The following is a 21,556-nucleotide window of genomic DNA, read 5'->3' as shown; positions in this document are numbered from 1 at the left end:
TCTGAACCGAAATGACCAAAATCATAATGTTTTTCCAAATCAGTTTTCGATACCAGTCATGGCTCTTACCTGAACGGTGAACCATACAAAAATAATACAACATTTTACCAAGCTAATCTAATTTAACATTGATGAGCCAGTTAAATTTTGAATCCAAAATTCCAATCCCTACCTAATTTGGGCTGAAAAAGAAGTGATTCATTTAGAAATACGTTACTTGGAACTTTGGCAGCTAGTACGACTGCCTAAACTGATTAATGATATTTAACTCCCTCAATGCTGTACCAATCTACCAAAACCGAAATGGTCATCCATTTATAAATGGCCAGATTCAACCATTCTAGCTTGATTTCTCATGATGCTTAGTAAAAGTTAAGTGGTTCGAATAGTAGCATTTCAACAATTATGTTGTGCCCACGATGATAGCCTCATCAAAGTTTTGATAGTACACATAATTTTACACATTACCGTCACGTAGTGTTGGGTCAATAAACACACATAGAGACCCATTTTTTGTATTCAGTAAAATAAAAAAAAAAATTTGAAAACTAGAAAATGTCAAACATTGACGTAAAATGTTGAAACTCATAGAGCAGAACAGGACAAGCTTATACGACGTGGAGTTTTTGATCAATAACACAACTGCTGCTACAAGTCGTTTTTTAATATGTTGAGCTGTAGTATATAATTAATTTGTACTGGCAGCTGTCATGATAATATAGGTAAGGCCTTAATGCAGTTAGTTTAAGTTTGTTAGATAGCAAATAGTTGGTTAACATACAGTCAGTTATGAGTCTCTGTTTTGTATTTATATATTACCGTCCGATCGAGCAACCTATTATTCTTATCTATCAATGAGATTTATAAAGTTTCTCCCAAATTCCATTATCATATGAAATTTGTGTGTGTGTTTTTAAGAGGAAACCAAAACAAGAAAAGGAAGTTAAGTTCATCCCCTAAGGGGGGAGTCCCTGGATTTGAATATGAATTCACTCTTTTGAGAGAAATTAGAAACACCATAAAAGCTTAATTTTAACGACATAAGCCTGTGTTTATGCAACACTATATTTGGAGTTTGTAATTGTAATGTTCCAATATGCATTGGATCACATGAAAAATATAGCACACAAAAAAGGCAAGGGAAGGTCACATTCTAGCATTTATCTTTAATTATTTATAATAAATAAAAAACCATAAGTTTTATAAATTAAATTCTTCAAAAAATAAGAAATAAAAGACTTAATGCAATTTTTTTTTAATTCAAAAAAATACATAATAGCTTTCCTTTTGTGTTGTCCTTGTCACGGTTTTCACATTTTTCAATTTTTGATATTATTGTGCTATCCCTAATTCTCAAAATAAGATACATTATGTATTTATGTTATAAAAAAGGAAAAACAGGCATTAAGGTCCCAGGAGTCAGGGCCACATCCCTTATCTACAACAAGCACATATTATTGCGTCGGTACGTCCTGGCGAAATTAATAAACCTGCACGTTTTACACATTTATAAGAGAACGGATGGTTGTCTTTTATTTTGGTCTGTTTACGAATGCAAAAAATCCTCCAAGGCAACCTAAAACAAAAAACAAAAAAACAAAAAAAACAAAAAACAAAAGTTCTGGGTCACCTAGCACTTATAAGTTATAATGATATGCCTCTAACAAAAGTTCTGGCAAATAACTCGTGCTATGCTTGTTATGGAAATTCTATAATAAAACAAAGTCTTCTGTCCAATCATAAAATCTGAAGAGATCTCATAGTTGTGTTTTACTTTTTCTTTTTTTGGAGAAGAGTGTTTACCTTTGTAATGAATGTCTTAAAATAAGAATTAAACTTTAATAAAATTTATTATGCCTTTTAAATAATAAATAAGACGAAGACGAAGAGACAGGGAGATGGAAGAATCATGGAAAAAAGAAGAAGTTATATGTGTGTGTGTGTGTTTTGGTTGATTGATTCTTATATTTTGACAAGTCTAAAGCTTCAAAAAATATATAAATAAATAAATTGACCTAACATAAAATGATGAAGGTTAAATTTATCTATAACTATTAGCCGTTGAAAAATACGAGAGATTATATAGTTATATATTAATGGAATTTGCCTAGACAATTGATATGGTTACTTTCTACGACGACTTCTTTAAAAAAATTGAAGGAATAACTTAAAAAAAAAAGAAAAAAAAAGTGCCCTTTAATCTTCTATACAAATTAGAATTCAAAACAAAAGGTTCCAAGAACAGAAAGCTAATATATATATAGTAACTTTCTGTTGACTCATCTGAGGGTCATTTTGCTAACCAAAGGTCCAAAGCTTTGAAGGCCATATCCTTCACTGCACCAAACCTTCACACCAAAGAAAATTCAGCAGCAGCAAAAAGCCGATTGAAAAGAACAAATAAACCCATCACTTTTTCTAAGAGTATTCATATTGGTGGCATTAAAATAGCTAAAAATGTTATTTTAGCACCTAAAACATTAAGAAGTATAATATATTGGTGGTGGTAAAGCTATAAAATTTTACAACCTAATTAGAGTAAATTATCATCTATGATAGTTTACTATAGCTCCAAAGTGATAAAAATTTAATATTCTTTTATTTTGTGGGTGGTGTCTTTTTCTCATTAAAATATTTTCTCTCTGTTTCTAAATAAAATAAAATAAAAAGAGCTCTCTCTCTCTCTCTCTCTCTCTTTCTCTCTCTCTCCACTGAAAGGGTGAAACCACTAAACCAAAGAAATCCTCCTCAAGAACCTCAAAACAATCCTCAACCTGATGAAGTAGAAGGAAAGGATATGTTCTATTTGATTTATTATTGGATTTCCTAGTATTTATTGTTGATACGCTCTTATTAAGTTATATTAGGTCTATTTGGTCTATTTCGATTCATTTGGTCCACTTCAGTCCATTTCGGTCGGTCCACTTTGGCCTACTTTGGTCCATTCAGTCTATTTCGTCCATTCGATCCACTTCAATCTATTTTGAACTAATTAGGTCTTAATTTGATTATTTTTCTAGATTTCCTTTTTAGTTTTTGACTCGAAAATTCATTTTTTTCTTAATTTTTGGGTTTAAAAAAAAAAGAAATTTTATTCTATTTGGGCCATACTCTTTAGTTTTGAGCTAAAAAATACAAATAAAATAGGCATTAGAAATTAGAAATATAAGCCCTAAAATAGCAATAAAAAATGATAAATAATTACAAGATTACCTTAAAATTCAAGTTTCAATAATATATGCATTATACTTAAATTTGAAATAAAATAAAATAAAAAAATAAAAACTTATAGAATAATTTAAACTTAATGCAACATCTTACATGTATTCCATGGATTGAGGGTTTACATTTTTTTTTTTTTATATTCTTGGATATGTTCAAATTTGTCAACCAAATATGGTATATTAAAAAAAAAATCATTTTAATAACGTCTTCTCTATTTATATAAAACAATATTATAAATATGTAATTTAAATCTTTTTATTTAATTACATCTTTCATATATATTTTTATAAAATAATTATATTACACTTTTCCAGATATTGCGACTAGTATCATTTATGCATAATTGATTAATCCAGAATTTAAAATTTGTCATAATTGAACTTGATGGATAAATTATGCTGCATAATAAATAAACGGATGTACAAGTATAACTACTACATTAAGAATGGCATAAACAACAATAATTACAAAAACATGCAAACCTGTATACTAAACCAGAAACTGTGGCCATTTACTAAAACAGTTACTACTAGTTCCTGGTGGGTATACCATAAAGAGAAGAACACTTACATATAAAGCAAAAAGGAAAATGATACAATAAATCATCTGGTCATATACAGTTTTATCGAGTTCTGTCTGAGTAGTTTCGGCCAAACAAACAACACTATATGATATGTGGCCCAATTTCCTTTTGCCAGAGCACATGAACTCACACAATTTATTATTTGGCTGCACTATTGTTTTGTCAACACACAGTAACAAGGCCATTAAAGCCATTAAAGCCTTTAATCTGTATAGGTTTTAGAATAACTATATTTTTTTTATAGCTGTAGTGCCCACTTCATCTTTTAGGTGGTCCTATGAACAATTCTGTTTCCACGTCCAGACTTCGTCTGTTCACCTCTCTCTGTTTGCTTGATGGGTGTACTGGTGGCAGGCCACACTGCACATATTGATGCTAAACTTATTACAATTCGTACATAACTCATAAACAAACTATGTATCTTCTGGGCTAGAATGTGTTCTTGTTAATATATCACAAACTAATTTAAAAGTTTCAATTATATTAGAGATAACTTAATCTCTATGCACCATCTCAGAATTTTGGTGCAAGAACTGTTTAGAGACGTCCATATAACTTGAAGTTCAAAGGAAAATTGGGACGAAATGAATTTACCTTGGCACGTAACTTTGCATTCTCTTCCAATTGGAATTTCTCCTAAATAAAGCCAAATGAAAATATGTCAAACACAATCAATATTATCTTGGAGATACAAACCACAAACAGTAGTGTTACATCTTTACCTGTTCCCTTAACTGCTCAATTTGCTCCCTAAATAATTGGTTCTGCGTACATATGCAAAGTCAAGTGCGTTTCAGCGTCAATAATGTACTTAGCTCTATGTAGTAAAAGAAAGCTTCATGATATTGTATACTGTTCACAAATACTGATCCCGACCATAGTTAACATCTACTGCGCTTACTCCGAAAGAAAGAAAGAAAAAGAAAAGTGTGCTAACCACAAGTTTGAAGTTACTGTTCATAATATTTGTAAAAAAAAAAACATATATATATATATATATATATATTTGTGAAGTTGGATTTACCTTTCTTGCCCTAATTTTAGTTAGGCTTCGCTCCAACTGGTTCTCAACCTGTTGTAGCTCATCAATTGGACATAATTCCAAACCATCTCCCAAGAATTTTCTATAATATTCAAATTTCAAAGTATAAACAGACTGTAATAGTGATAAACAAAAAAAACTAAAAAGAATCTTCTAGTGCTGAGTTTTGAACTAGGTCTCGAACCGTTTAGATACTTCAAGAAGCTCGAGTTTCTTTTCCAAGCTCTGAGTGTCTTCCTTCACATGCTGCATGCAAATTAAAACAATAACCAAAACTGTATAATATGTTTACAAGCATGATCATATTATGCTGTTTTCTTTGACACTTATATGTACAAAGATAATACATTAATACTACTTGGAGAACCATCATATATAAGTTGAAGTATCTCTCATGGAGTGGTAAACCTTAACCATCATCATTTACATACTCATGTACTTCCATTCTGCCCTCAAATTCTCATGAACGTGTTGGTTGCAAGGTTGATTATGGAACTTTAGCAAATATGTTCGTTGGAATAAAAAGGGGAAATTCATAAACTATTATAAACAGCTTGGTTATATAGCACATTGTGCAAACGCTTTCATTGTACTATAGCATGAGACTAATTCCCAAATAAATCATAACAATATACACTTCATCCCATATATATTTCAACTTGCTGATGATGCGTGGCTACAAGAGACATATATATGAGGGGATAATGAAATTTAAGAGAAGTTATTTGGTCATGGAGGACGAGGCTGCATTTGTGCCACAATTAATGACAGATTTTCATGATGACAAAAACTACAACTCCAGCAATTTAGTAGAGAATAATGTGCTTTCTAGATAATTAAAAGATAAATTTTCATCATTATGAAGAAATCAAGAATATTATTAGCAAAGGATTTGTATCTTATGTTGCTAGCTCATTGTCATCTCCTATACTAAAAGCAAATGGAGGGCAAACCTGATTAGTTCCTTCAGATTTTCCGTTGAGTCCTTGGTCCTTGGATCTCTTCTGATAACGTTCTATCGTCTTGCTCATACTGAAGCATCTCCAGTTCACAACAAGAAGAGAATACATGGAAACAACATTTTAACATCTTTCATTAGCATTCACTTCTCATATTTACAACTTTAAATTAATATATGCGGCTTGACTTGCCGGTATATAATGGTATCAAGATCACAAATGTTTAACAAGTTTGTAATCTTTCTCATGTTAATCATCACTTTTGTTTTATTTCATTATACTAGTTGAGAGATTCTGAACCACATTTCTATACCACGAATTATGGAATGTGTTTCTATTTTGTTTATAAACTTTTGTTTTAATTTGGACTTGGTTTAGGTTCAGTGCATCCAGTGTACTAGATCCGATCAAATAATAATATGTATTCAAAAGTAGACATATATTATCATTTTAACGAGTCCAGTACTACTAGACACTAGAGCTAAGTCTGACCCTTTTAATTTTAACCCTAAATATTACTGTTTGTTTCTATTTCTATGTGAAACCTTCCATTAATTAATTTTGGATAAATTGGTTCTCCAAATTATAACAGAGAAATGATTTTAATGTAATCTCTCATTGCATATGAGAATGAAAGAGATATTGTATTCATAGTTATAGAAACATGATAAGATATAAAATGAATCAAAAATTCAAACATACAAACTTGAAATACAAATTTCAAATAGATATTATTTACATATTATCTAATACGCCCCTCAAGGTGAAGGTTCGCTAGAGGAAAGCTTGTTACGAAAAAAATGAAAATCTCACTTCACATGTCTAGTGTATACATCGAAAACCGGATTGACAATGGGATAAGTAGTATCAATATTGTCACATCTAGTGTAGGCATAGGGGATAGTGAGATACCAAGTTCACATAATTGTGATTGAATCCAAGATAGTTGGGCAACAAGTTCAGCAGCTGCTTTATACTCAAGAGGACCAAGAGATAAGCTTATGGACAAGGAAAAAAGTAAAAGCACTAGAGCTCAATATACATTTGAAAATGCTTGAAGATAGGAAGGCCATAGTGAACAATGTGCATGAGATTGCATTAAATATGCTTGACAATACTCCAATGATTAACAGATAGATAATGCATAAATTGACAGAATTTGATCACAACAAATGCAATATTAAGCTTTATAAGGGTCAGATTTTGTAGAGTATTGACAATCTGACAATAAAGTCAAGAATTGACAAAAGACCTACCACCAGAGTATTAAGCTTTAAAAATTGTAAATTTAAAGATTTTATGTATTATTAAGTTTTTATTTTTGAGTGCTTTTATTTATTTTTTCTCTTCTTTATATTAAAAGAAAGACAAAAAAATATGATAAGTTTAATTTTTTTTTTATGTTTTTTATTTAAAAAAATACAGGTCATACCGAATCAACTCAACCCTTAAAAGACTAGGTTAGGACTATAAGATAACCTATTTAGCATGACTCATTTCTTATCCCCTTAAATATTTTATAAAATTCAACCAAAAAATTGATTTTCGTTTTAGAGGTTCTAGGCCTATATAGAGGCACCATAAAACTTGATTACTAGGTAATAATAATAATAATAATAAAAACACTCTAAAAGAAATTCTAATTGACACCTTTCAATATTTGGACTCTAATTGACACCTTTTAATAATTGTAGTTTGCTTGATCAACCAATATGCCTTCATGCTCTAATACTTGAAATATGCAGCCAATTTCCTCCTAAGTTAGGGTGCTTGCTTATTCACATTTAAATAAGATCAACCTAGTTCTAAGGAATAAACACGCCCAATGAGTTCCTGCTCCAAATATTTCTTAATGCATTAGTCAAAAGCAACTAACAGCCAAAAGCAACCTTGTTTTTTCACTGAGAACGAACTTTTTTTACTTTTAATATTTCACATGATTGAAAATTTCATCTTCTTCAGTGCAAACATCAAATAGGTATGACAGTACCTGAAGCTTATGAGCCAATAGTGACATGGAATTATCAATCAAGAAGAACAATAATATAACGGTAGCATGAATGACAACTGACAAGACAACCTGCAGAATGACGGAAATCTGTGACTGTTGGATGCAACAAGGCAATCAATGGTTCAGTGGTGACAACAAAATTATGACAACCCAGTGAATTCAACAATAATACAACTGTGAAACCATGCAATGTTTGTGACTTGAGGGCTTTAATACATGATTGACTGGCTACACGTATGACGTCCGTAGATGAAATATAATGCAACCATTATCAAAAATGTTATGGAGATTTAAGATTTAAGAACTGATGCTGGCTGGCCACTTTAATCAGGTATTGAAGATTTACAACTTCAATTCTAGAGTTAATCAAGTTTCAAAGTTAAATGAAATTTAAATATGAAGATTATGCAAGTTCATGTGATGTTGAAGATTAAGTACTTTTTTATAACTAAATAAAACCTACATGGTAATTAGTATAAAAGGTTTAAACTTGGTTCACTTTAATGAGGCAATACTTGATAAAATATATCTCATTTAGGGATGTGTAGCCCACTTGCCCATCCGCCAAAACTGGCCTACTTGTTAGGTTAGTTTTTTGGGGTTGATGGGTTACCAAAATATTTTTTGTTATAGGTTGGGTTAGATTCGGATCAAGAGATTCACAAATCCGCCTAATCCACCTATATTTAAAATATATATTATATTACTCTCTTACCACCCTCCTTAATATAAAACAAAAATCCTAACTTATTTTCTCATTTTAACTCTTAGTCTTTCACTTTCATCTCTCCCTACTTAGAATTTGAGTACAATGATGCTACTATTTAGAATCTTCTGAAGATGGCAGGAGGCAACAAACAATTGTAATACTGCAACTATTCTATTTTATTTCTAAACTAAGTTGACATAAAATTCTATTTGATATCTTACTATCTAAATGTCATTTGGTTTGGTTATTTGTGTTGGTTAGATAATTTGTGTATGGTGCTATGCTTGAAATTTTTGGAAGATGGTAGGGCCACTTGTAATACTGCTAGTTGATGTTATTCTAATACTCATGTTTTTTTTTTTTAATAAAAAAATGTCCAACCAAACCCACATGGGTTGGGTTAGACCCCTGTGTGATGGGTTGGGTTAGGTTGAGGTTTTTTTAACCTAATCATAGTGGGTTGGATTGAAAAAAACCCCTTAACCTGACCCATGAACACCCTCTCATTTTCACTTTAATGTGATTCTTCTTCCCATGGTGTTTGCAATGCCTAACTTAAAGAAAAAAGAAGATAAATATTAAGAAGAAGAAAGTAAAACAAATTTTAGGAATGCTAGACAAATGAACACCCCAAGCAAAAAACTTCTTCAAACATACATGCACGGCCATCATTTGCCTTTCTCAATTTTAAAGCCAAATGACTTCTATTAGGTATTTTAGGTGTTGGTTATTTTCACACAAATACAGTTATTCATTAAAGCTTGACAGTAAACTCGACAGAAAGGATTCTATCGAGATTTAATGTTGAAACTCGACATAAGCTGTATCTGTCGAGAATTACGAAATCAAACTTTTCAAATCTAATTACACACATATTCCTATGTATTTGTGAGAAAATGGATGATCAAGATGACATTCATACTATGCTAAATTGTACGAGGTTTCTGAGAAGCATGAGAAACTATACAAGTTAGCCACCAAGAAGCTGAGTGATGTGGAACTAGATCGAGAGGAGCTCTCTACCAAGGTTGATGAAGCCAATCAAGTCATTGGAGCACTACGATTTAAGAACAATTTCTTGGCCGAAAGGACCAAAAAGCTTGAAGCAAAGCTATTTCAAGTCAGAGCTCAATTGGAGAGGACTTCCAATGCAAAACTCGATGAGATGCTAAGTTTTTAGAAAACTACTTCTAACAAAACCGGTTTAGGATATAATTTATCTTCTTCTAATATTGCCTCCTCTACTACAACTATGTTTGTCTCACCTATTGATAATGTTAATTTTGAAAACAATGAATCTAAAACTAAAATAGCTATTGAGAACTTAGAAAATGGAAAATCTATTCTAGGAGCACTCCCTAATGTTGAAAAGAAAGAGACTAGAAACCCTAGGACTAAGAAGGCAAACAACAAAAAGTCTCAACAAAAGAAGCTGCATTTCTGTCATCAATGTGGAACTTCAGGGCATACTTGTCCTAATTGTTATAAGTGGTTAGCCAAACAACAAACCAATAGTATGGTCTCATTTGGAAATCAGAGTCAGTTTCCATCCTCTCTTACTCCTTTGGGAGATCTTCTTAAGGCCTTCATGTCCTTTTCGAATTTGTACGGTTTCAATTCTTTCCCCTCACCTTCAGATCAAAGTTTTGCACAACCAAAAAAAAAAAAAAAAAGAAGAAAAGAAAAGGTTCTTCCAAGATATGGAATGAAAAAAACTCAAAGTGATTCAGTCACTTTTTCTCTCTCCCTTTTATGTTTTGCATTACTTGTTTGTTTTGCTTTCTAAATTTTGAGTTAGTCTAGTTTTATGTTTTGTGTGTTTCTTTATGTTTTTGTTTGGTGGTTTTTTCAGTTTTTGCTTTATTTTGTTTTTTTTTTTTTTCATAAAAAAATTTGAAAAATCAGAAAAAATACAAAAAACAGTGTTATATGTGTATATTGGTACTTGTGTACCTTGGATGGCAATTGAAACAAAATTTCTAAACTTTATATCTCTTGTAAGTTGTAACTTAAATGAGCATTTTAATGCATAACTAAGTAAGTGTGCTTAGTGGCTCATGTTGGTGATGAGTACAATTAAGTAATCTTTTATACTTAATACTCATATCACTCTTTTTGACGGGAAAATCCTAAGAGAAATGCATAAATAACCATCTCACTACTAAAGCCCACCAATCACGTATGACATCTGTGTACTTCGGCATAACAAAATTGTAATGTTTTAGCTTACCCAAGTGTTTGTTTTTTCTCTTATATGTCCCATGCATGATATGTTCAAAAAGAAAATATTCAAAGAATATAAAAGCAAAAAAAATCAAAATGCTTTTAAAAATGGTTGTAAGAGTGTTTATAAGAGATGTGGGAGTTATATGATGTACCTCAAAGGTGATAATCCACATCAAACAGTTATGATTATGTGTGAGTGTCTTAAATTTTCTCATATCTCAAATCATCATAATATAAGAAACTTATGCACTCTTGCTATGTTTCACACACAACACGTAAAATTCTTTGCTACTTTTGATACATATGCAGATGCAATGTTGATTTGGTCATCACAAGAAATACATGTGTTAATATATGTTCACTAAAATGTCTTAACTTATTTCTGAAATATAAAATTTGTTATAATTTTTTTTTTTTTTTTTTTTTGTGTGTGTGTTTTTGGATCTATGCTTTGCATATATGTTGAGAGCTTAACATGTTGTTTAGATCTTTGTATGAGTAGCTTGCTTGTTGCTTTCATCTTTTTATGTTTTTCCTCCTTGAAAAACTCATTTTTTTCAAGCTCGACAGCTTCTCAACAAATTCATTTCTATCGAGCCTTCTTTCTCTTTTCTTGATAAATCTCAACAGATTCATTTCTATTCAGTCTTCTTTCTCTTTTCTCAATAGATCTCAACAAATTCTTGATCCATCGAAATTTCTGGGTTTCTCCTCAATAGATTCTCGATAGCTTCTTCGATCCATCAAGCCATATTTCTGATCTTTCTGTCTGCTCGATAGCTTTGAGACTAATTCTCGATCCATTGAGGTGAGTTTTGCTGTTGACAAATCTCGACTGCACCTCAACAGTTTCATTTTTGTCAAGATTTAGTGCTCGACAGATCTCGACAAAATACTTTGATCCATCGAGCTGTGTTTTCTATATATAGTTGAGGCACAATTCAAACTTCACTTTTTCATTTCTCTCTCAACAGAAAACACTTCTCTCTCACCCCCATACACTTTCCTTTCACTGAAATCTCCTCTCCCACTTCTTTTTCAGCCTAGATCAAGCTTCAATCTCTTGGTAAGTGTTCTAAATCCCTTCATTTACATGCATTCATGCATTTTAAACCTAGGTTTTGGGTTTTTGAAAATTTTTAGGGTTTTTGAGATTTTTGTGAAATTTTTTGGGTTGGGTTGGGTTGTTTTGGTAATGTATGCTCATGCATTGCATTCTCATTGTATTATAACAATGTTTCATGCATTTTGAGATGTGTGATTGATTGTTTGAGTGTTGGTAAGTTTGGATTGGGTTTTTACCCATGATGCTTTTAAATTTTGCACGTCACATATTCATGCATTTTTCATGCATACGTTATATCTTTTCATTCCTTTTCTAGTTTGTGATGTGTTCTGTTCTCTCTCTCTCTCTCTCTCTCTCTCTCATAGACCATGCCATAACACCCAAAGCACACAAATCCACTCCGACTTAGAACCCTCTTCATGGTTCTGAGTCATCCTCTTCTGATCCTCCTATTCCCTCTCACATTCGGTTCCGTGATGAGAAGGCCAAGACGAACTTCTTTGAGAACTTCCAAAACCGTGGCGTTCATTCAGAATGCTAGGTTATTATGTCGGACTTCTCCGACACTACTCTACCCGATGTTATTTGGACTCGGGGATGGAAATCCCTCTGTGGGAAACCCAAGAGGTGTCTGGTCATGTTCATTTAGGAGTTTTACTCTAACATGCACGGTTTTGATACCTTTGTACCTCGTTTTGTTATCACATTCCGAGGTACACGTATCGTAGTTACTCCGAATCTTATATCCAAGGTACTACATTTTCCTAGGGTAGTGCATCCTGACTACCCTGGCTGTGAGCGTCTTCAGACTATGTCCAGAGACAAGCTTATCTCTCACTTTTGTGAGACTCCTTCTATATGGGGTGGTAAGCTAAACACCCCATGCTCGACTTTGCTAAAGGCCTAAGGTTCCTTAACATGGTGATGACATTCGCTCTTACAACTTTGTCTCACTATAACTCCATCACTAAGCCTCGTGCTTGTTTTCTTCTTTCTTTGATGGAGGATCTTTCCATTGACTTTCCCTCTCACCTTATCACATCTATCATAGATGTGTATCAAGATACCGCTACCCTTGATAAGCTCATCTTTCCTTTGGTTATCACGCAAATCCTTTAGCACTTCTCCATTCCTATTCCTCTCTCTCCTCTTTTCACCATGATGGGTGCCATCAACGACGGTTTTGTTTGGCGGAGCGAGGCCCAACTTCGATCGAAGCGGCCAAGAGTGGAGACAGATGATCCTACAGCTTCTACTGTTCCACCTTCTTCTTCGGCTCCTTCCACCTCTGCTTCTTCTTCCTCGGCAGCTGGTGTGACTCTTGAGGCCATTATGGTGCAGCTTTAGAGGATGGATGCTCATCTTGACTATCTCACTAATGAGATGTGTCAGATAAACACTTGAGTAGGACACATTGCACACCGACAGGCTCGCATTGCTGGCTTTGCACCCTCTCCCTCTCCTTCTCCAGAGGCCTCAGCTGATGAGGATGATAATGCTAGTGCTGATGAGGATAATGCTAACTCTTCTAGTGATGATGAGATGACGACCTCTCAGTGACTTGCTCTTTGTCATTCGTGACAAAAAAGTGAGTAATTTTGGGTTTGAGAGTAGTCTTGTACTTAGGGGGAGAGTTAGTATAAGACTTTTTTTTATAGGGACCTTTTTTTTGAAATACATTGTACCTTATTTTCATATATATGATGATGTGTGCTTTTTCTTCACCTATCTCTACATGTGTTGTTTCTTTTCTATCTTTATACACATGTTTCTTTATGTATGCAATCTTTATTTCTGTTTCACACATGATGCCTTGATGAGTTTTGTTTAAGTGTTTCAAAAAAACAGGTTGTGAAAGTCTACCATGCCATGAACTCTCTTCTTGCAAAGTTTTTCAAGAGTTTATATTGGGGTTAGATTTTTTTGTAATCCAACAAGTGGTTGTGAGTTTAGTAATTTAAGACATCTCTCATGATTCATTTATTTGTTGTGGTTTTGTCACAGATTGCCAAAGGGGGAGATTGTTAGGGACATTTTTATGTAATTGGCTAATCTTTTGATAAAATGCACTTTACTTGTAATTGGGTAAATCTATGGTGAGTTTAGTATTTCAAGAAACAAGTGTTCAAGTTAAATATTGAAGCCATGCAAGTCTGACCAAGAAACAAGTGAAGGAAGTGTTGTTCATTAAAGCTCGACGGTAATCTCGACAGAAAGACTTCTATCGAGATTTAATGTTGAAGCTTGACACAAACTGTATCTGTCGAGAATTACAAAATCAGACTTTTCAAATCTGATTACACGCATATTCTTATGTATTTATGTAGGGTTTCTTTTCTCACAACCCTAGACATATATAAGGATTATTTTAAGAGCCATCACAAGTGGTTGCAAGAAATATACATGCATATAGTGACCGGAGGCAGAAATTACTCTAGTTTATCATTCTCTCTGTGGAAGCTACTGCGTCTTTATGCCAAGGGTTTTGTGACCAATGAGCTTCCTGATCTTCATTGTTGGTGAACTAAAGAACTTTGCAGCCAACATCTTCTTCAAGTTGATGAGTTATTCATGCACTGGGATCCGTGCATCATTGGTTAGTCATGTACTAGGATTCGTGCATTGAAATGAGAGATTGCCACTACAATACAAGTCTAATTGGGTATTGGGATAAGGGTTCAATTGTAGGTTGGTATTTTAGGATAGGCCAAAGGGTTTGGTAAGGTTCCCTATACTTGTAACCACTTGTAATTAATAATAGTGGATTCTCGGGAGTGGTGACCTTAAATTCACTCGATGAAGTTTTGTCTCAGTGGTTTTCCCTATTCGTAAACAAATCACTTGTGTCAAACTTATTTTTCATTGCATTTAGTTATTTGGTGATTTGTTTGTGCTATCCCGCTATTGCATGTAATTTGACTAATTAATTAACTTAGTTAATTAATTAATTTGCAAGGGGTCAATTCATTTTAACCCAACAATTTTCAATGTCATATGTAATCATTTGGTGTAGTTAATGTTGAAGTCAAATGAAACTTGTCACTGTGCAAGTCTAGAGAATTTTGATCAAACAAAATTAAGCAATTTTTTAAAAATATCGGACAGAAGTTTCGCCTGATTTTGATCAAGTGAAACTTCTTATGGAAAGCAACCGACTTTGCCTTCTCAGTTCATTTGTAGCCGATCAACCCTTGATTTGTACACCTTATAAGAACCAAAAAATAACCCTAATATATATTCCATAAAGAAAGATAGAACAAGTATTCAAGAGAAAACCCCTGTCCAAGTGTTCAAATCTTTCACGCTCTCAAATTGATATATGTTAGGTTCTAAAGACTTAGGTATTTATGTATTTAGAACTCTAATATGTATTGTTGTCAAACCATGATCAAAACAATGTGTTTAGAAGTGTTTTAGTCTTGCTCAAAGTTGTGCATTTATGTAAAGTTGGAATCGAGCTAATGCAGAAAAGTTTTATGCATTTCGGCTTGGCTCGATCGATCAAAGTTTAGACTCGATCAATCGAAACTCGAGCAGAATGTTTTTTTCTGCAGATTTTCCAACTCAGCCCTAGTTGTTTTAAAACGTTTTAGGGTTTTCTAATTTGTTCTAGGTATAAAAGGCAAACCCTATCCACGTTTTAGTGTTGCTCATATTGCGGTTTGTGTAAATCTCTTGTGAGATCTAGAGGAGCTTTCCTTTACACAAACTTAGGGTTTTCAAGGAGAAGATTTATCTACACCTTGATGATCAACTCGGTTGCTGCCATTGAAGCTTAAAGAAAACACAAGCGGGTGTACTTGTATCTGGTGGTGAATCCAAGAAAGAAAGAGTCCGTGGATTCGGAGCTTGCACGTGGTCGTGTCAGTCAGTTCTACTGGTTGGTAGCAATAAGAAGTCGAGTGTGGGGGCTTGTAAGTCTTATTGTATGAACTTCGATTCTTTCAAGATAGTGGATTCAAGTTTACCTTGAGGATAGCTAGGTCAAATCCTCCTCAGGTTTTTACCGGTTTGGTTTCCTGGGTGATCATATCTTGTGTTATTTATCTTTCTGCTGTTTTGCATGATGATCTTTGTTATTGTGATAACCTAGATTTGTTAAATTGGACTAAGTAACAACTTGGCTAATTACCTAGGTTAATCCAATTGCATTTTAAGGGGTCTAAAAACTATCAATATACACTTGAGAGGAAATTTCACTACCAAACACATGATCACCATCTATTTTGTTAGGGTGCTGTTATGAAATATTTAAACCACGAAGATGTTGCAAAATCTTCAAGTGGCCGTAGTAACCAAAAGATTGGTTTGGGGATCAGTGATAGACTTGCAGTACTAAATCACTATGAAGACTAAAGGTTGGTTCAGCTATTACAACAGAAGCAAAGAGCTCGAATACAGTGTCTATTACATGTGTTGGATGTCTAGTAAGTTAGTATGTATTGCAACAATCTCTAAAATGGATTTGTTAAGTTGAGCTTTGTATAGTGTTTTTACCGTTTTGGATTATTACTCCGTAAACAAACCCTTTTCTCTATGTGCGCGAATATTTGTTCTCTGTTGTGATTACGTTTTTCCTGTTGCACTTGAACATGTGTAAACTACCGATGAATAATTGAATAAATAACTATAAGTGATAGATAAGCCGGTTAGGGATCTAAATGCATTTTTTCAACTTCAATAATCTAATTAGCTTTTAGTTGTGCCCTAGTTTCAGTCATTTGTATGTTGGTAGTACAAATTGTATATTTATAAGGAGATTTCTTGCGAAAGAGGGCTTATGTTGCTGATATCTTCTTCTTCTTTTTTTCTTTTTTCTCAAACTTAATAATGCTTAATTTAATGCTCAATTAGAAGGACTGGACTTGCAATTTGCTCGGTCCAAATGCATTTTTACTATATGCAAATCTTAAGTTTAATGTAGATTAGGGAGGTGCAATATGCTAGATCATACTTCACATATATGCTCCAACCTTCTAAAATCCAGCTAAGCAAAAACTAGGATGCAGTACTGTGACATCCTGAAACTCCAGCCGGTTTAACTCTTTTTCTGTGAGTGACTCCAACGACATCATAAAAGAGAAGGGAAGAAAATAAGAAAAAATGGAACCAATAAATCATATTAACTTTAAGAAGTGACATCTCTAATTTTCAGCACTTTAGTCACTGTCTCAATCATGAACGGGGCATATAAGAGCATTTTCATCAAACATTTCAAAAAATTTAGCATTTAGCATCTCAAAAGTGAGAGAGAGTCCGATGAGAAGAAAAAAAGAATAGGGAGAGAGAGAAAAAATATTTTAATTAAAATAGTATTAAAATATTATTATATTTATAAGATTTGAGTTATAGTGAACTGTCATAGATAGCAGTCCACTATAACTCAGATGCTAAAAATTTTAACACTAGCACCTTTGTTGTAATGTGCTTTTTGGGAATGAGATGCTAAAAAATAGCATTTTTAGCTTTTGAGAGTTTTAACTTTCCCAATTACCATGCATGAAGCAGTTAAAACTCAAAACCACTTAAATAACAAATACAACAGAATAATTTTTATTCAATTAGCTAATAAACCAATCCTTAGATAGGACAATACGAGTAATAATGAGGTGTATTAGCTTGCTTATTTGCTGGTAAAGATTCCTAGTCAAGGAGCAAATCTAATTATTATCTATTTCCCATCAAATGACAATCAAACACCTTTTCTCTCTCAAATAATGCATGTAACTTGATAAAAGATGAAGCAAAAAAATTAGTAGGTTGAGGTTTGAATCATAAGTTTATGGTTCATTCACAAATTCAAATAAATTTAAATATCCTGTCTTATTTAAGGCTTGAAAGAAGTAGAAGAATCATTATAATTACACATGACAAAAAAGTTTCATTTTACTAAACTACAACAATATAGTTTTAGTCTCAAAAACTTTGAGATAGAGGCAACCACATGTATTCTTCATCATTGCTCTATCCTAACTAAAATCATATACAGGAACCACCTATGTCTTATGTTAGGACATATGTGATTCACTTATTAAGAACATATGTCACTATTTTATGTAATTGACTAATCCTTTGACAAAACACACTTTACTTGTATTTGGGTAGATCTAGAATGTGTTTAATACTTCAAGAAACTTTGTTTCAAGATCAAGTGTTAAAACCATGCAAGTCTGTCTAAGATTCAAGTTAAAAAGTGCAAGTTCATTAAAGTTCGACAGCTAGCTCAACAGTTAGCCATCTATCGAGCTTGAAGAGCTGTTCTAGCCTCGTGACTCGACAACAGCTTGACAGATAGGGTATCTGTCGAGGTTTAAGAAAAACAGATTTTCAGTAAAACAGATTTTCAGTTCTGTTTTGACTCTAATCCGTGATTATGTGTTTGAGTTTTCTTTTCTCACAACCCTAGACATATAAAAGGATTATTTTAAGGGTCGTTAAAAGTGGAACAAGTTGCACAAGTGTTGAGCAAAGTTTGTTCAAGCAAATTGTGACCAGAGACAGAATTTGCCCTAGTTCATCGTTCTTGTGTAGAAGTTGTTCTGTTTGTGCACCGTAGGATTTTGTAACCAAGCATCTTCTTGATCATCATCGTCTAGATGAACTGAAGAACTTTGCAGCCAACAACCTTCTCTAGTTGGTGATTGAAGTCGCGTACTAAGAGCCGTGCATTACAAGGAGAGATTGTCACTACAGAACAAGTCCAATTGGGTATTGGGGTAAGGGTTTAACTGTAGGTTGGTATAAGGTACTGAGATTCCTTTACTTGTAACCACTTGTTTTGATAATAGTGGATTCTCGAGAGTGGTGACCTTAAAATTACTCGATGGAGTTTTTGCTATGTAAGTTTTCCCCATTCGTAAACAAATCACCGTGTCAATTTGTTTTTCGCTGCATACTTTAGTTCATTGGTAATTTGTTTGTGCTATCACGCGTTTGCATGTTAATTTGATTAATTAATAAATTTGGCTAATTAATCAATTAATTCATCACAAGGGATTAATTCGTTTTTGGCCTATCATCTTATTCTTTATTGATGTATTAATCTCTCTTCTTTGCACATTATCAAAATATCTCAAGCAACAGCTCTCCCATGTCTGTTCACTAATAGGAACCACCTATATCTTTTAAACTAATTTTTTACAATTCATATCATATCTTTGTATTTTTATGCATCTATCTTAACATTCTCATTTTACTTATACTTATTTTATGAAGATATTGCTTTTTCATAGTGCAAACATTTAGTAATTAAACTGGATTTTTTTGTTGTATTAATAAGCTAAGTGTTTAATTACCCCCATGCCCTTAAACAAAAATATGACTCTTGATTGAGTTAGATTTTAAACAGGATTTCTACAGTTGATCCCATATGTGTATGTATATATATATATATATTCTTTTTTCAAGCAAAATAATATGAACTCAATACTTATATATTCTTTTTTCAAGCAAAATAATATGAACTCAATACTTATATAATTAATATATTTATTTACCAATATTTCCACCAAAAAAATTATTTATTTACCAATATTGCTTAAAGCAAGTGGTAATAAAAAAACAAGTACATTTTAACACCAATATCAAGGATAAGTTAAACCAATAGGTAAATGGAGATGTTGGTGATCAGAGGTCCAGTACTTTTCAAAAACATAATAAATAGTACCAGTAAGAATATTGAGTACAATGTCTTTCTCAGAAGTCAGAAGCCACTCTTTTTATTTTCCTTTTTTTTGAGATACGAAGACACTCAAACAGTCACAAGATTCCAAGTTTCTTGTCATTCACCAATGCCTTAGATGTAATCAAGGGGTCATTTCTATAAACAAATTTTTTTGTTTTTTTGATAGAACAATTTTTAGAGTAGCTACAAAATCGACAGAACAACAAATATTATACTGTTCCATGCTTTTAGTATCACTGAATTCGAAGCCGTTTTAGTGATAGGGTAAATTGGTTCATGCTCTCTCAGAAAAGCAATAGTAAAAACGCTGTTTTTTAGGCAGGCAATAGATGGAGATATCTGAAAGATTAGTTTCTTCTGTTGATTTAAAGATGAAATCTCTCTTTCTCTCCCCCTCTCCTTGCACAAAAGCAACAAACTAACACTACCTATGACCATGAAATAACTATTTAGAAATATTGGACAGTAATGACCATAGTAGATCAAAAATCTCCAAGACTATTTGGAAGATCGCACCTATGGACCATAAAATAAGGAGATGAACATTGTAAGCAACAAGAGAAAGAAAAAAAAAAGTAGATGAAAATATAGGAGAAAAATAACAACAGTCATGGAAAATCTCCAATACTGTTTGGAAGATCAAGACAGGAAAACTGGAAACACAATGAACAAAATCAGTAGGCAATTAATATTGAATGAAGACGAGAGAGATCAGACACCTTTGACATATAATTAAATTAAGCTCGTTAATAATCATGATACTTATCTACATGGTATAGGTGTCGTACTAGCCTCAGTAAATTTTAGTACTATAATTACTGCTATATATTACTATTATGCTTCTATTTATTTCCGTACATAATTAAAATTCAACCCAAAAAAAAAAACAACTTTTTTAGCAAATCACCAATTATTCTTGCCTTGCCTACTAATATTTTAGCACAAATCTTTTTAGTTTTCTAGAAGAGACAGTTTAAGAAGGTTCAATTGTCGGAGATGAATTTCTAGATCCATGAATTTATCAACCAAATGATGAAGATGAAAACAACAAGAAATTATGGTTCTTAATATGAGTAAAATTAAGAATCTAAAACGTACCAAGAGCTTGAGAACTCGTAGAGCTTTCCTCTAGGAGAGAATATGATCAGTGCAACTTCAGCATCACATAGAACTGAGAGCTCAAAGGCCTTCTTTAGCAGCCCATTTCTTCGCTTTGAAAAGGTTACTTGCCTGCTTGCTGCATTTTCTATGCGCTTCATCTGAGTTTTTCCCCTCACCATTTCTTGCAGTACTCTAAACTCTCCAAACAAGAAGAGCGAATTTCCAGGAAAAAAAACCCAGAAAATAAAATGATGAACTTTATGGAAATCTGAACCGAAGCAGAATAGACAGTGGATCTAAAATCAAAGCTTGTAAACTACTATGCAAGACCCAGATACGGTTTCCCAAAATAGAAACCCTGTTAACGAAATCTAGAAAAAGAGAGGAAAAAAACAACGACCACACAAAAAAGAAAACTAAAATTAGTGAAGCAAAGATGGGAGAGATCTTAGAAAACCAAGAAAGAGAGATTGAGGAATTCTGAGAAACCCTAAAAAAATGCCCAGGAAAAAAAAGAAACCATAAGATTGATTGATTGATTTGATTTGATCAGCTTATCTACTTTGTTATTGGCATTTTTAGGAGCTAGCTAGAAGTAGAAAAAGAAGACCACAACCCTAAGACAATGAATAAAGAAAGAATATATAGTAGGTCTTAGAACCTAATCTCTTTCTTTTTTGGGTAAACATAATGGAAAAAACAGACACCTCCCAAAAGAAGAAAAACAGGAATAAGTGCCAAATACATGTGTGAACCCAATGACACTATTCCTCAATCCAACTAAGGATTTGCTTTTTTAGAGGCATGGAAATTCGGTGCCTATTGCGTATTTTGACGCAACGTGGATAAAGAGAGACTGACAACCACTCAATCCGGTGACATTAAAAGAGGGCTAATAGGTGTGTGATGTGGAAGACAACAAACATTCTTGTCGGTTGCCATTAATACCC

The 21,556-nt window shown here is 33.0% G+C and overlaps 1 protein-coding gene across 1 annotated transcript; it reads right to left on the bottom strand.

Annotated features, from left to right (window-relative positions):
- Positions 1-3,771: 3,771 nt before the first annotated feature.
- LOC126710542 (agamous-like MADS-box protein AGL19) lies at positions 3,772-21,334 on the bottom strand. Its single transcript, XM_050411056.1, has 7 exons — positions 20,604-21,334; positions 5,804-5,882; positions 5,035-5,096; positions 4,833-4,932; positions 4,531-4,572; positions 4,403-4,444; positions 3,772-4,168 (listed from the first exon to the last, which is right to left on the bottom strand). Exons 1-7 carry the CDS (start codon positions 20,783-20,785, stop codon positions 4,067-4,069), a joined length of 609 nt encoding a protein of 202 aa, XP_050267013.1. The 5' UTR covers positions 20,786-21,334; the 3' UTR covers positions 3,772-4,066.
- Between the last annotated feature and the right edge of the window lie 222 nt (positions 21,335-21,556).

This window comes from Quercus robur, chromosome 12 (assembly GCF_932294415.1).
Source record: "Quercus robur chromosome 12, dhQueRobu3.1, whole genome shotgun sequence".
NCBI lineage: Eukaryota > Viridiplantae > Streptophyta > Magnoliopsida > Fagales > Fagaceae > Quercus > Quercus robur.
The sequence above is the reverse complement of the archived record's forward strand: the minus strand, read 5'-3'. Positions and strand labels throughout refer to the sequence as shown.

What these genes read in the sequence shown, in the direction of transcription:
- LOC126710542 (XM_050411056.1), bottom strand. Translation starts at nt 20,785, where the DNA reads ATGGTGAGGGGAAAAACTCAGATGAAGCGCATAGAAAATGCAGCAAGC. An exon ending in AATCTGAAGGAACTAATCAG is followed by an intron (nt 5,097 to 5,803) that starts GTTTGCCCTCCA and finishes ATTTGCATGCAG; the next exon opens with CATGTGAAGGAAGACACTCA. An exon ending in CTAAAATTAGGGCAAGAAAG is followed by an intron (nt 4,573 to 4,832) that starts GTAAATCCAACT and finishes ATATGTACGCAG; the next exon opens with AACCAATTATTTAGGGAGCA.